The 14,171-nt window shown below is 52.8% G+C and overlaps 8 protein-coding genes across 8 annotated transcripts; 4 read left to right on the top strand and 4 right to left on the bottom strand.

Annotated features, from left to right (window-relative positions):
- Window positions 1-672: 672 nt before the first annotated feature.
- NUU61_006134 (40S ribosomal protein uS8) lies at window positions 673-1,433 on the top strand (the record flags this gene model as incomplete). The annotated part of the gene is made up of 3 exons (XM_056656662.1): window positions 673-805; window positions 1,098-1,167; window positions 1,224-1,433. 3 exons carry the CDS (start codon window positions 673-675, stop codon window positions 1,411-1,413), a joined length of 393 nt encoding a protein of 130 aa, XP_056509462.1. The 3' UTR covers window positions 1,414-1,433.
- Window positions 1,434-1,752: 319 nt separating this feature from the next.
- Window positions 1,753-3,155, top strand: NUU61_006135 (uncharacterized protein; the record flags this gene model as incomplete). Its single annotated transcript, XM_056656663.1, has 4 exons — window positions 1,753-1,788; window positions 1,860-2,197; window positions 2,324-2,938; window positions 3,044-3,155. The coding sequence occupies 4 exons, from the start codon at window positions 1,753-1,755 to the stop codon at window positions 3,153-3,155; spliced, it is 1,101 nt and encodes a 366-aa protein (XP_056509463.1).
- A 621-nt stretch (window positions 3,156-3,776) lies between these two features.
- Window positions 3,777-5,679, bottom strand: NUU61_006136 (uncharacterized protein; the record flags this gene model as incomplete). The annotated part of the gene is made up of 2 exons (XM_056656664.1): window positions 3,777-5,363; window positions 5,416-5,679. 2 exons carry the CDS (start codon window positions 5,677-5,679, stop codon window positions 3,777-3,779), a joined length of 1,851 nt encoding a protein of 616 aa, XP_056509464.1.
- A 541-nt stretch (window positions 5,680-6,220) lies between these two features.
- Window positions 6,221-7,855, top strand: NUU61_006137 (phosphatidylserine decarboxylase 1; the record flags this gene model as incomplete). Its single annotated transcript, XM_056656665.1, has 1 exon — window positions 6,221-7,855. One exon carries the CDS (start codon window positions 6,221-6,223, stop codon window positions 7,853-7,855), a length of 1,635 nt encoding a protein of 544 aa, XP_056509465.1.
- A 465-nt stretch (window positions 7,856-8,320) lies between these two features.
- On the top strand, window positions 8,321-10,269 carry NUU61_006138 (Auxin Efflux Carrier superfamily; the record flags this gene model as incomplete). The annotated part of the gene is made up of 4 exons (XM_056656666.1): window positions 8,321-8,579; window positions 8,650-8,816; window positions 8,883-10,129; window positions 10,200-10,269. 4 exons carry the CDS (start codon window positions 8,321-8,323, stop codon window positions 10,267-10,269), a joined length of 1,743 nt encoding a protein of 580 aa, XP_056509466.1.
- A 610-nt stretch (window positions 10,270-10,879) lies between these two features.
- NUU61_006139 (uncharacterized protein) lies at window positions 10,880-11,314 on the bottom strand (the record flags this gene model as incomplete). The annotated part of the gene is made up of 2 exons (XM_056656667.1): window positions 10,880-11,204; window positions 11,265-11,314. 2 exons carry the CDS (start codon window positions 11,312-11,314, stop codon window positions 10,880-10,882), a joined length of 375 nt encoding a protein of 124 aa, XP_056509467.1.
- A 346-nt stretch (window positions 11,315-11,660) lies between these two features.
- NUU61_006140 (uncharacterized protein) lies at window positions 11,661-12,663 on the bottom strand (the record flags this gene model as incomplete). The annotated part of the gene is made up of 2 exons (XM_056656668.1): window positions 11,661-12,151; window positions 12,279-12,663. 2 exons carry the CDS (start codon window positions 12,661-12,663, stop codon window positions 11,661-11,663), a joined length of 876 nt encoding a protein of 291 aa, XP_056509468.1.
- Window positions 12,664-13,343: 680 nt separating this feature from the next.
- NUU61_006141 (uncharacterized protein) lies at window positions 13,344-14,027 on the bottom strand (the record flags this gene model as incomplete). Its single annotated transcript, XM_056656669.1, has 1 exon — window positions 13,344-14,027. One exon carries the CDS (start codon window positions 14,025-14,027, stop codon window positions 13,344-13,346), a length of 684 nt encoding a protein of 227 aa, XP_056509469.1.
- Window positions 14,028-14,171: the final 144 nt, after the last annotated feature.

Raw genomic sequence — 14,171 nt, forward strand, 5'->3', positions numbered from 1 at the left:
TCATTGATGCCTCAGGCAAATACATTATGTGGAGATATCTACACGTGACCACAGTGGATAAGGGCTGTGGAGCTCCCCAACCCTAAGGGCGCACAGTCAGCGAAAGCCAAACCGCAAAGATCTTCACCACGCCGATTTCTTCCCTCGACACGCCACTCCATCGACCCCCGACGGACCATTCGCTCGAGGTATGTATCTCGCCCTTCGCCCCTTTCAACAGCCTCTCAGCTAGTCTGGGAGAGCAATCACCTTGGTTCTTTTCCTTTTCTTTTTTTTGCCCCTGCGACTGCGTGGATTGGAAACGACCCGCGGTCGGGGGGGGAATAGACAGTTCCATGATGATACGCTTCTCCCATCCCGGCACGGGCTGAAGAACTCCCATTTTTTTCTTCATTGAGAAAGGGGGGCACTCTTTGCGCTCGAAGACTACTGGTGGCTGACTTTACCGGCCTTCCTGAACGACCCCATCTGGGACGCTCCGCCGCCACTACCACGGCCATCACTGTTGGGTGTAAAATCTCAGTGTTGTTTCCTGTGTATTGTGTGCGTGCTGGTTGCAATCCAAACGGAGGTTCGTTCGGCTGCGCCTTCGTCGAACAGATACCTCATATCCATTTTTCCATTCGTCCAATCGATTTGAGAATCTCGACAACTTCGTCGCCCACCGCCAAAATGGTCAAGACCTCCGTTCTCAATGACACGCTCAACGCGATGAACAACGCCGAGAAGGCCGGCAAGCGCCAGGTCCTCGTCCGACCTAGCTCCAAGGTCATCGTCAAGTTCCTCACTGTCATGCAGAAGCACGGTATGTTCGACTTTCCTTGAATTGTGCTTTTATTTTATTGTATATCTTTCTTTCTTTCTTTCTTTCTTTCTTTGCTTTATATTCCAAATTATACGAGGATTGAGGGGGACTTGTTCGGGTTGATAACTAGGCGGCCGGTCTCAACCACCCACGACGTCTGCCTTTTAAGTGCCCGATATATTGAAATCATTCGCGGAGATCTTACATGTTTCCGAGGCGCTGTCATGGCTCTTGTTTCTGTATTTGGCGACTTTTAAATCTTCGCAACATGTTGACATTCTTTCTTTGGCAGGCTACATTGGCGAGTTCGAGGAGGTCGACGACCACCGCTCCGGCAAGATCGTCATCCAGCTGAACGGCCGGTACGTTCTTTTGTCTCCTTCCATATTTACTGTGCTGTTGACTAACTTCTTTTCAGTCTCAACAAGTGCGGTGTCATCAACCCCCGCTACCCCGTCCAGCTCCGTGACCTCGAGAAGTGGGCTACCCAGCTGCTGCCCTCGCGTCAGTTCGGCTACGTCGTCCTGACCACCTCGGCCGGTATCATGGACCACGAGGAGGCTCGCCGCAAGCACGTTGCTGGCAAGCTCCTCGGCTTCTTCTACTAGAGGGAGTCGCACAAAAAAAACCCTGAAAGGAAAAAAAGTTCTGTTGGTTAACTGGTTTCGCATGGCATGTTGATCGGGTGCTGGGAATGTAACCTAGTCTCGAGTAGCGGTGGATATACCCTTTCTTGGCTTGTTTCGCAGAGTACATGCTCGTAATCAATGCTAGTGATTCTGGTTGGCTCTGATATCACGGCCCTCCTTTTTTCTTGGTCTCTTCAATGGGCCAGTCGTAGTACAGCCGAACCGAGGCTCGGTTTCACCGCCTAAAGTATTCTGCCCTCCCCCGCAAGCCAAATCTATCGACTACCGACGAGATCTTCATAACATGCTGCTACAACCATGCCGTTAGATACAATATACCTCACTCGTCATGGTGTAAGTTTGGAATGACATGAATGATTGCTTTCCATTCCTGTTAATAACCCAAGCTAACCTTCATATGACAGCACCGCCTCAACTGGACCATCGACCTCCGCACCGGCACCTACAAACCTCAATTCCCAACCCCCACCGGGAATCCAGCCGATCCCGCGCTGACCTCGCACGGCGTGCGCCAGTCCCATGAGTTGGCAGCGCATATCGGCAGCGCGGACTTCAACCCGAAGCCGTTTCGCGTCTACTCTAGCCCGTTCTACCGGTGTCTGCAGACGATCCAGCCTTCGGTGGAGACACTGAAGAAGCAGCACCAGGAGCGAACTGGCGGAGGAGATGTGGCTGAGTCTGGCGGTGTTGGGTTGGTTGACCGACATGCGGAGTTGAATGTGAGGCTTGAAAATGGGCTTGGGTGAGTACTAAGTAGTCGTTGAACGACATTCCCATAACCTACCCGTTTGTTGTATTCAAGTCGATATTGATATATCGACACCGTACATCCATTGGTATATGAATCTCACACTAAAAATCCACACAGAGAATGGTTCGGTCCAACAACCTTCTTCAACCACCCCTCCCACCCAACCCCCTCAACCATGCACACCCACTTCCCTACCCTGCTCCCCCCCTCCCCAGAAACACTCTACACACCCCTCCTCCTCCCCTCAACGCGCGGCGAAACCATTGCCCAACTGCACAACCGCCTCGCCACCGCCCTAGCCGGGATCATCGCCGACATCGACGCCGAGATCTCTGCGCTGGAGTCGACCGTCCCTCCTGCGCAGCGGACTAGCAAATCCATTCTGATCTGCTCGCATGCTGCGCCGCTGATTGCCGTGGGCCGTGTTTTGACGGGGCGCATGCCGGAGGATAGTTCTGAGGAGGACTTCAATGTGTTTACGGCGGCATTGAGTACGTTTCGGCGTCGACGGGTTGGTATAACTTCTTCTTCGGAAGAGGAACAAAATACGGGAGGGGAGCCAACTGCGAGTGCTGATAATGGTGAGGAGAGTCCCCTGGCCGAGGGTACGAGGCTTATTCGTGCTACGTCCCGTGTCCCCGGGTGGCGCGGTGGACGGGGTGTTGGAGGGGGATGGGATTGTGTCGCGAATGGAGATTGCAGTTTTTTGAGTGGAGGTGCGGAGCGTGGATGGTGAGTGTTTCTCTTTCTTTCTTTCTTGCCTTCCATTTTCATTTCTATGCTTTCATTTCCTATGCTATTCTCTGCCAAGCAAACGCTAATGTTTACCACCGGCAGGCATTTTAATGGCGAGGAATCCTTCGACACGGGTCCTATGGCGCTGCCCTCGGAACCGCCGGCGCGCACAATGTCGATGTTGGAAGCTAGTCGATCCGATACCAAGCTATGAGTGCGCTGTGGATGAGGCGTGTACTCGGGCGGGCCATTTTACTTTAACGTGTGATGCATAGCCCTATATGAAGGAGAGTTTATGGGACTTAGTGTAGACCAAATAGCCAGCATCATGAATATACAAATGTATATAGAACGAGTGTGGTTGCGACGTGGATAGTACCAAAGACTCGTTGGAATGGCTCTCTATAGTGCTGATTGGAGGTCATAACTACAAGATGAAGTCCATGGGAATTGGAATAACCTCCGGCTGAGAGGATTATATTTGTGGGAGCGCCTCGTATAGTAGTCTTTTGGGCATGCACTAAATTGAAATGGGATGACTCGATGGTAGAGTTCAATTTTATTGATTCCTACACGAACATACACACAATACCCCCATACATGATTCGAGCCAGATAACAGAAAGATCCAGGTGGAATAGATGTCAAAAAGTATGGCAGCTACGTGACCTGATTTCGTGAATGGGCATGTCTGGTGTCTCGAGAAGATAAATTCGACAAGTCGCTAGCGCTAGGAGGAACGTGATGGGGAAGAGAAAAAGAAATGCAGATGAGATCACTATGTGGCTGAATCGCCTAGGCTCTCTCAGTGCTCACTGGGGGTATCGTGGAAAAGATTAATGGGCGCGCTCAGGGAGCCCAGCCTGTTCAGGAGGGGGTTGGTTGGTCGAGGGATCAGGCTGCGGGGGAGCATTGGCGTCGTTGGCGGCATTGGCAGCCTGGTCATCGCGCTCACGCGCCTGCTCTTCCTGGCGCGCACGTTCGGCATTTTGAGCAGCCTCGGCTGCGTTGCGAGCCTCGACCTGGCGTTCTCCGATGCCTGGAACCAGGCTTGCGAGCAGGAGCACGAGCCAGCGCTCGACGCGACGGAGCTGGGTCCAGAGTTCATTGGCCGGCCCGCCGGCATTCGGGTCTGCAGCAGCCGGAGCGGGCTGCTGCGCAGGCTGGACGAGGTTTTCAAGATGGCGCTGAACTGGGCCGACGATTGTGCTGAGCAGCTGCTGCGGAACGTCGGTATCGGAGAAGAGCGCCGCGAGAAGAGAAAGGCTGACAAAGAAAATACGCGTCCAGGTTCCCGGCTCGCTGATCATGTAACAGAAGAAATACAGGCGGACGAAAAGCCAGATGCGCCGCATGTGATGGGCTAGGCCAGGCTGCTCGGCATTGTTGTTGTTGTTGTTGTTGCGTCGCGGCTGGTTCAGCGCCGCTCGGCGGACGGCATTTTCGATGGCTGCGGCATTGGGGTTGGCGGGTGCTTCGGGTGCAGCGGCGGGACCAGGAGTGGTTCCGTCAAGAGGCACTGCTTGGGGCTGCTGTACCGCGGGTGATGGCACGGAAACTGAGGAAGGAACGTAGTTCTGTGTATTTGGGGGCGTGACCAGACCTTGGTACCCGTTCGGCGATGTCACCATGAACAAGGGGTGTGGGGGAGAGTAAAAATTGGATCTTTCGGACAGCCGGTTGAAGTTTAGAGAAGGCATCTGGGCTGTCTGAGTTTGAATCTGGTCGGCTCGCTGGTAAATGTTGAGGATTCGCGAGAGAAGCGATTCAACCTCGCCTGAGGTTCGGGAGCGGGTTCGAACACGACGGTCTTGAAGTTCCAGCAGCTGGGTTCGTATGTGAATGACTCGCTCAATCAATGGCATGGCACCCCGGTGCAAGTCATTCTCGAAATCAACAATCTGCCAGAGCGCAGTATTAAGGATTTCGCGTTCATCGCTTGGAGTGGGGGGTCGTGCGGGGAAAGTGCTGTAGCCGAGCGAGGAGAAACTTGGGACCGAAGTCATCGTAGACCCGAATGAAGTAGTTGAAGGTGCCGCAGTTTGCGTGTTATTGTGACTAGATAGCAGCGAAGTGGTGCCCAAGTTTTCATGCGAGGCTCCAGTATTGATTCGGCGTGATGAATTTGTTTCATTGTGCGGATGCCCAAAAGTAGGCCGCTCATTCAACAAATGTTGAAGTGATTCTGGAAAGCTTCTCTGTGCTGTACTATTTGTTCTGGTCGAGGTTGCCTGTCCGCGATACCGGATTCCTTCAGCTGCCTGGGCCAACGTGGATGGCGCCGCACCAGTGGATGACTGGAATGAGTTTCGTTGTCCGAATAAGTTTTGATTGGTTAGAGTCGACATGTTCGAAACAGAGGCAGATGACACTGTAGGTGCTGGCACTGGTGGGAGGACGAGATGCAGGGAGTATTCGGAGGCCTTGAAATAGGGTTAGTCAGTTGGCATGTCGATGATTCATGGCCACACTAACCTCTGCAGGTTCAAAGACCTCCTGGAGCGTCGCATCATCATTGGGGAGACGTCTTCCACTGTAGATCAATCTCTGGTTTTCTGGCGTAGGTCGACCTGGGATGGACTGTGCTATTTTGTCTTTGAGCTGTCCAATAGTGGCCGAAAGCGACAAGTCTCTGAAGGTGAAACGGTTGGGAGAAGGAAGCGATGGACAAAGAACATGAAGGGTGATCATTCTCAGACTCTCATTGGCATCCATGGCTGCTGGCGCATCTGTCGTCATTTCTGCAGATCTTCAAGGGAAGCTATTCGTGACGTGGACGCCTATGCGTGCATAGCTCAGTCAATGGGCTGGGCGACGCAGCCAGGATAGTATCTCCTCTGAAATCTCGAGGAAAGGATATCCCTGTAAGAGGTTCTGATATGACCTCGAGGATTGGCAAATGGAAAAGAGAAAGAGAGGAGACCAAAGGGTTGGGTGGAGAGATCTGGTGTCAAGGCGAGAGTCGGGAGATAAGAGATGGGGTCGAGTAAATGGTTTCGCGGACCTAATACCACAACAAAATTCAACACAGCATCTGCCCAGTTGCAATTGTATATCTAAATTAGGATGAAATATTAAGATGCACAAGCATAGAGAAGAGAAGAGAACAACAACAAGAGACCAGATGAATTAAGCCACGTGCCTACCATGGTTCTGCCAGGCGGTGTGGCCGGCGGTGGATCGGTCCCGAGGTGCTTGCCCGTGACTTTTTTTTGATGCCGGGACTTGTTCCTGGTTCCGCTCGAGGGTGATCGGGTCCATGGACTAAGACAACAGCACTATGGCCAAGCGCCTCTTAATATCCCCTGGATTGCATTACCATTTTCCTGGGACTCAGGTGGCCTCGATGGAGGTTCTTTCGTTCCGGGCCACGGCCCGCCACCAGGCCAGCGTGCGCCAATTCTCCTCCAAGTCCTGGAGGCAATACCGCAAAGAAAACCATCACAACAATCATGACCATCATGCTCGAGGAAGCTTTGGATCACGGCTACGATTTGCTCTGCGGAATACCAAGGTGGAGTGGTATCCGATCCCGGTCGGACTCGGGATCGGGCTGCTGGGATTGCTCCATTTCTACAAGACACAACGCGCGGAACGCGACCGTCTGTCCCGGGATACCGATGAGGAAGAATGGGAGAACGGAAAACGACCACCGCGTCGTCCGCGCATCGTGCCCACGGGCTCCTGGCAGGTGCAGATCATGTCGACATTACCCCTGAAGGCCATGTCGCGACTATGGGGCCAGTTCAACGAAATCGAGCTTCCCTACTATTTCCGGGTGCCGGGGTTCAAGTTATACTCGTGGTTCTTTGGCGTCAACCTCAATGAGGTGGCGGAGCCCGACCTGCACACCTACCCAAACCTGGCGGCCTTCTTCTATCGCAAGCTGAAGCCCGGCGTTCGGCCACTCGATCCCGATCCTCACGCGCTCTTGTCTCCTGCGGATGGTCGAATCCTACAGTTTGGAATGATCGAACGGGGTGAGGTCGAGCAGGTCAAGGGGATGACCTATAACTTGGATGCCCTGTTGGGTGCAGCCACACCGGCGCACGCCGACCATTCCAAGCGACTTGTCGACCAACCCTCGGAACCGACCCAGAAAGATGTCGAGAATATGGCTGCTCATGAGGAGTTTGCTCGCATGAACGGCATATCATACACCCTGCCTACTCTTCTGTCCGGCGAGCCCGGGGCACCCGCTCAACGGCGGGCTTCGTTAGATGCGTCCGTGGCATCCAAGGCGACCTCCGAGATTCAGGTGCAGGAGGAACTGGCCCGTGGCGATGGCACTCCGTGGTATGCCCCTAAGAAAGCTGCCAATCATGCATTGTTCTACGTGGTGATCTACTTAGCGCCGGGCGATTACCATCGCTTCCACTCGCCCACACCCTGGGTTGTCGAGAGCCGTCGTCACTTTGCGGGTGAACTATACTCGGTGTCTCCATATCTGCAACGGCATCTGCCAGGCCTCTTCACCCTCAACGAGCGCGTTGCTCTCCTCGGACGCTGGCGGTGGGGATTCTTTAGTTACACGCCGGTGGGGGCGACCAACGTTGGATCCATCAAGATCAACTTTGATTCGGAGCTGCGAACCAACAGTCTTTTGACCGACACCGCTGCGGACTTGGCAGCAGCCTTGGCAGCCAAGCGGGGAGAGCAGTATCCAGGGTTTGTCGAAGCTACCTATCGCCATGCCAGTCGAACCCTCGGTGGACACCCCCTCCAGCGTGGAGAAGAGATGGGCGGGTTCCAGCTTGGCAGCTCGATTGTGCTCGTTTTTGAGGCACCGCTGGCAGCTCGCAAATCCTTCGATGCGGGCTGGCCGGACCAGAACCAAAGTAGCGGGTGGACATGGAGCATTGAAAAAGGCCAGCGGGTCAAAGTGGGCGAAAAGCTGGGGGTTGTTGGAGAATGAGCGGTTACACGGCCTTTTGGTTTTTTGTTTGCGCCTTGCGGTTTTGCAGCGGGCGCATTGGATATTTTCTCTGTATTATACCACTTTGTATTCTGGAAAAGCACCAATACCTTGTATCTTGTATCTTATCTTCAGGTCTACGTCAGTGTCGATCGAATCTCCCCAGTTCCACCGCACGGACCGAATCAGCCACTACCAATGGAACTTGGAAGTGTCGCTTGCGTCACAGTTCCCACCGCGATGGCAACAGGCCATTGAACTGCGAGACATGGGAAATCTTGGCTCGATCGCGATCCAGACCGGTTGCTGCGCACAGCAATCAGCATAGTACGACGCCAGGGGCTACTTGGCAATTGCGCCATCACGATGTCAGATTGGAATGAAAGCTCCGTGTTGTGGGGTCGATGGCGGACTTGATAACGGAACGCTCCCTTTCTTCTCCCCCATCATCCTCCATCTTCCCCGATGGCCATTTTTACTGCGCCCCGATCTTTTCAGGATGCCGTTCCACAGGTACCGTTGGACGTCGATCGCGTCTTTGTCGCCAATGCCCACGCCAGCCATCCCTCGTTCTTCCATCTAGTGCTGCTCGTCTTTGAAGCTGTTCTAGAAGTCGTTTGCGTCAGCCTTCCCGGGTACATCGCTGCGCGCCAGGGCATGTTCGATGCCGAAGCTCAGAAATTCGTCGCGAATCTCAATGTGACATTGTTCACGCCTTGTCTTGGTATGGAGGACTCTCCTTCCAGACGCTCTGGTAAACTCATCCCTACGATCGGCACTGACCACTCGAGCAGTCTTTATCAAGCTTGGATCGCAGTTGACGGCCGAAAAGCTGACGGACCTGGCGATTATTCCCGTGATCTTCATTGTGCAGACATTCGTCTCGTATGCCTGTGCCTTTGTCGTCACAAGATGCTGTCGGTTCAAGAAACGCCAAGCCAACTTTGTGGCGGCCATGGCGGTATGTGACCCCTTGGGATGAGCAAGACCTGGTCGTCGGTTGACTCTGACTCTTTCTTCCTGGCAGGTATTTGGCAATTCCAATTCCCTGCCAATCTCGCTCGTCGTCTCGCTCTCTCAGACGCTTCAAGGCCTCCACTGGGATCAAATCCCCAACGACAATAATGACGAGGTGGCGGCACGGGGTATCCTGTACCTCCTGATCTTCCAACAACTGGGTCAACTCGTGCGCTGGAGCTGGGGGTACCACGTTCTTTTGGCGCCCAAGGCCCATTACTTGGAGGATGAAGACCGCGAGACGACTGGTCACTCGCGCATCGAACAGGGCCAGGCCCGCTACAGTGACAATCCGATGCAGACAGATCCGGACGAGCCCCTGGTTCGCACGCGCAGCTCAGACGATCTCGATCGTGTGGCTCATGGACCGCACGCCAATGAGTTCCAGTCCGGTGACCAGACCCCCGTGTCGACCCGTGCCTACGCGTACTCGAAAGTGTCCTCGGTCCACACGGACGATGCCGCCGACGAAGACAATGTGCCCGATGAACCACCTTCGGTAATCGGTCCGCCCCCACGAGGCCCATTTCTTCCACGCCAAAGCTCGCGGGGTGACATGCTCTCGTTCCCGGATGTGGAGGTCAGCGCGCAACAAGCACAGGCTGGGAAGCAGACCTTCATTCAGCGACGCAAGACATCATTCCGTGGCCTGCAGGCCAGTTTTGCACGGGCATGGGATGCACGGACCGAGGCACTGTATGCACGCCTCCCCACTAAGGTTCAGAAGGGATTATCGAAGACCACGCGCGGCGTGCGGCGCTTCTTCCACGGTCTCTGGGATTTCATGAACCCACCGCTGTGGGCGATGCTGGTATCAATCGTGGTTGCGTCCGTGCCGTGGTTGCAACGGCTCTTCTTCGACGAGGGTACATTCGTGCGCAACTCAGTCACCCGTGCCATTGAACAGAACGGCCAGGTCGCAGTGCCGCTGATTCTGGTAGTGCTGGGTGCCAACCTCGCTCGGAACACCCTCTCCGAAGAAGCCCTGGCCGACATGCAGCATCCCAGCGAAGAGCGCAAGCTTATCATTGCCTCGCTCCTTGCCCGCATGCTCCTGCCCACTCTCATCATGGCGCCGCTGCTCGCCCTGTTCGCTAAATTCGTCCCCGTCAGCATCCTCGACGACCCTATCTTTATCATCGTTTGCTTCTTGCTTACTGGCGCCCCGTCTGCGCTGCAGCTGGCCCAGATCTGCCAGATCAACAATGTTTACGTCGGCGCCATGTCCAAGCTATTGTTCCAGAGCTATGTTGTCTGGTGAGTTCTCTTTGTTTGGGACTTATTGGCCCCTAACCAGGATCATAGCTAACAATTGAATCTTCTACAGGATCCTTCCTTCAACCCTCATCCTTGTTATGTGCGCTTTGGAGGTTGTCGAGTGGGCCACCGCGACCTGAAACCCCTACGCACTGTGTATGTCCAGAAGACTCTTTCTTTCTACCTAGGCGTTTTTGGGGATGGCGAAGCTGGTATTGCTCCCTGGCTTTGTACAACTCTCATGGCTTTTGCTGGGGCTTGATAAAAGCCCTCTTTGTAATATCTTTTTCGAGGCGTTAGGTTTTGGTCTGTGCCGTCTGGCTGGCACCTCATCCACTCCATCTTCTTATCTTTATGATTCTCTAATGCATAGATCAAGTCACCTGGCCCTGATGGAAGCTGTGAGGAATGAACTGTATTTTAAGACTTGTATTATTCGGACTTCCTATCCAAAATCATTGTCGAAGGCCGAGGGCCAAGCATTTCCAGATCAGTTGAGTGGTTTTGGTAGCCCTGCCTCTAGGGCTACCGTTGAGTCCAGCATTCACTATTACATCAGTCTCTGGTCATATCAAAGAATTCCTGTTCTTTCGTAAACACTGCTTTCTTTCCAGTCGTATCCCATGCTATTCGTATATTGCTCCCTTGAACATTGAGAAGTAACTCACCAAAAGAAAAGTTTTACTACCGCCCTGTCTTGTCTTTTCGTCGACATGGTATGGCATGGTGTATTACATGATTGCATGCATCCTAGATAGCAAAGGGCTGGATTTTGAGCTTGGTCTTGTCAGTTTCCTCGCCCTTCTTGACATTGGCCACTTTGACCATGTGGAGATCGGCATTGGATGCGACGCCATATGTCTTGCCCCCAGAAAGGACGATCCCAGTCCCGTGGTCAATAGTATCCAGCCAGGCGCGAACACAGGACGCAGGGAGGGAGAAGGCAAAAGGGAAAGGTTCTCGTACGGGGGCGGCAGGACAAACACGACGTAGCCGTGATTCAGGCTCTCGGCGGCAGGCCGGGGGACATTGGGACCAGTAGGCTCGACCAAGATGTGGAGGGGGGGTCGGGTCTCTGCCTTTAACACGATCCGCAGTTGTTAGCGTTGACTGCTAGGGTGCAGATGGGGCGGACGCCGAGGGCGCGACGAAGATGGTGCTGGTGATGCTGACGGAGTACGACATAGTGAGAATGATGTTTTTTGAGAGGGAAACATCCGACCCTGGGGGGGAGCACGGTGTACCCTCTAGCCAGCTCATACCATCTACTGCCGTAATTCAAGCATGAAGAGCAATAAGAAGAAGATGAGAAAAGAGGGCAGAAAAGACAAGAAGAAAGAAAGGAATGAAAAGTGTAGAGGGTTATAAACTTGAAATTTTACAAGTAAAGTCCTTGGTATGAATTCATAGACTTCAAACTTAGTCTAAAGAACATAGTATAGACAGCGATGACCCAGGGATACCTTTTACTTGGTTGCATGTTGATATATTCTCGAAGAAAACTGCCGGTGCGAAGTATAAGGCTCGAGGATCACCTCAATGACCAGCCCCGACTCACAGATGCACTTCGACTCGGCCGCATCGATATCACGCTCATCCCAGACATATCAGGCCGAAATCCAAACTCGCTCGCCACATAGACCGCCCGATGCGTCATCTGCTGCCCTGCGTTTCGATACTTCAACGCCAATTGATTGACCTCGAGGCACGAACCTCCCGGGCCGATCACCTCGGATTTGTTGAAGAGGTTATCGTATCCAGCGAACTGGACCGATACCTTGAAATGTTCCTTTACGATATCTTTGTTCCAAGTCGTAGCGGCTGAAAGGACGAGAAGTCGTGCCTCGGCCTTGACATTGTATTTCTCAGAATCACGCCGGTTCTTCTGGTTGATGGATGCGAAAACACAGCTATCGCCACCAAGCCGAAGACCCGCCACATAGTAGTCGCCGTATGTTTCGTGGAAACGGTGGAGAGCCAATCTTTTACTGATCGGGTCTCGAAAAGACAGCAATTCCAATGCTGCGCGAGAAAGTGGTGGTTCTTCCGCTAGTATCACTTTGCCGAGCCGGACAGAGGCTATGATAGAGGTCTTGGATGTCTACCAGGGTTGTCAGCAAACTGCATTTCCCAAAGAAAAAAAAAGGACATTCTCTCACGTCTGTGTTGTCCGAAACAGCCTTGTCGTATGACCCAACGGCAGAGGCCCCTGCAAAGCGCCAGCCAACAGAGGCGCCAAGGGACACACTCAGATGCTCCGACGAAACAATGTGGCTGGAGGAAACGGTGCTGAGCTCGCTACCCCGAAGACCATTGTCATTAATGTAGCAAATGGGGATACTGTCCCGTGCCCAGTTGGCAAAGGCGCAGGGGACTTCGAACGGGTTGCCATCTTGGCTTTTTCGAGACGTGAATCCCGCATCGAGCTGAATAAGGTAGTTGGACCATGGGATGAAGACATGAGTTCCTGTTGAAGCCAAATTCTCGAGCGATATTTGGATGGGGTTCAGGGGGAGGTTGGATATGATGGCCATAGTGAGCAAAAAGAAGAGAAAGAACAAGAAAAAAAAAACATTTAAAAAGACCAATGGCACAAGCCTTATATTTATATCTTTCCCTCTGCTCCTTACAACGTGACATTTGTCTAGCCCATTGAGGTAAATACTTGGATATGAAAGATACCTATATACACGTCTCCCCATGTCTATCTATCTAGCTGTTTGACCACACTGGCCCCAGACGACTCAGTGTGTTCCGCAACTCACCATACTGACCCCCAAATCCTTGAAGACTGTCAGGCGCAAATTCTGTCCAGCCAAAGCGTTTTTGAGAGCATGGATTCCTCTCATCAGCCTGGAATCCCAGCGTCCGGCCTCGAGCCAGTCTCAAAAAACAGAGTGTCGATGTGCCACAATGTAGTCCCAAAATTTGGAGTACCACCCCCTTGAATCTCAGTTTTGATAATCCGTTCATCCTTTTGGAGATAAACTGTTTGACTTTGCTTGTGGTTACAAATCCAGTTCACCGCATCTGTTGAAGCACTGGTCCATGCCACTTCAATAGAGTGCATCGTATCCCCTCTGTTTAGCTGCTGGATGGCAATAGCAATTGGCAGTTGACCATTGGGAGCACTTGGTAGCTGGTTACAGACGGTGCCTTTGTCAAGGCTACTGTCCATATTGCCTGCAATCACACCAAGACGCCACCGAGGAGCCTATTGCTTGCAATGCTCGACGGACTTTTCCAGTTCTGGTGACAACCTCACAATGCCAGAGAAGTTGATATCGTCGGGGATACCGGCGAAGATATCGCTCCTGCTTTCCAGAGCATTGTTGCGGCTCTCATTCTCGCAAAGTTGGTCTTTGAGATCCTGCACCTCACAGTTTAGGTCTGAAACTGTCTGGTTGGTCTTCTCAAATGCCTGGGCAGCGCTCTCCTTCTGTTTAGAAATGCCTACGTACTTTCTTTCGAACTCTGCCTTCTTTTTCTTTAACTCGGAGATGGTTCCGGAGTGTTGACTCGCGGCTTGATCCAGGGTGGTAATTCTGGCCTGTGCCTCTTCCAATTCTTCCTGGATCTTTGTGAAATATTCTTTAGCTTGCGTGTCTTTTTCTTGCAAGGCGTTCAGTTGGGATTTATATGTTGCCATTTTACTTTCCCGCTTTTCCACAATCCGACGGGCCGCATCGGCCAGGTTTTGCTTTTCAGCTTCTTCTTCCTGGCGCTTCTTTTCTGCTTCCTGTTCCAGTCTTTTTTTTTTTTTCGTGGGTTTCCCACTTTTTGCAATGGGCTGGAGTCTGGAAATCTGACTGTATGCCTCTGTGAGCTCGTTCTTGACCTTGGCCAATTCCACTTTGTGCTCTAGCTCCTTTGTGTTTATAGCCTCGGCGTGTTCCATGGCCGCTACCTTTTCTTTCTCTTGGGAGTCTTCGAGCTGTTTCACAATTTCTATGACCTCCAGTTCTAGTTTGCTCGGGCTAGGGGACAGTCCGACATGCTTCGCGACGTTAGCTTGTCATCTTCACGGAGCCGAGCGATTTCA

This window comes from Penicillium alfredii (genome assembly GCF_028826965.1).
Source record: "Penicillium alfredii strain IBT 34128 chromosome Unknown utg000009l_segment0_segment0, whole genome shotgun sequence".
Taxonomy (NCBI): Eukaryota; Fungi; Ascomycota; class Eurotiomycetes; order Eurotiales; family Aspergillaceae; genus Penicillium; species Penicillium alfredii.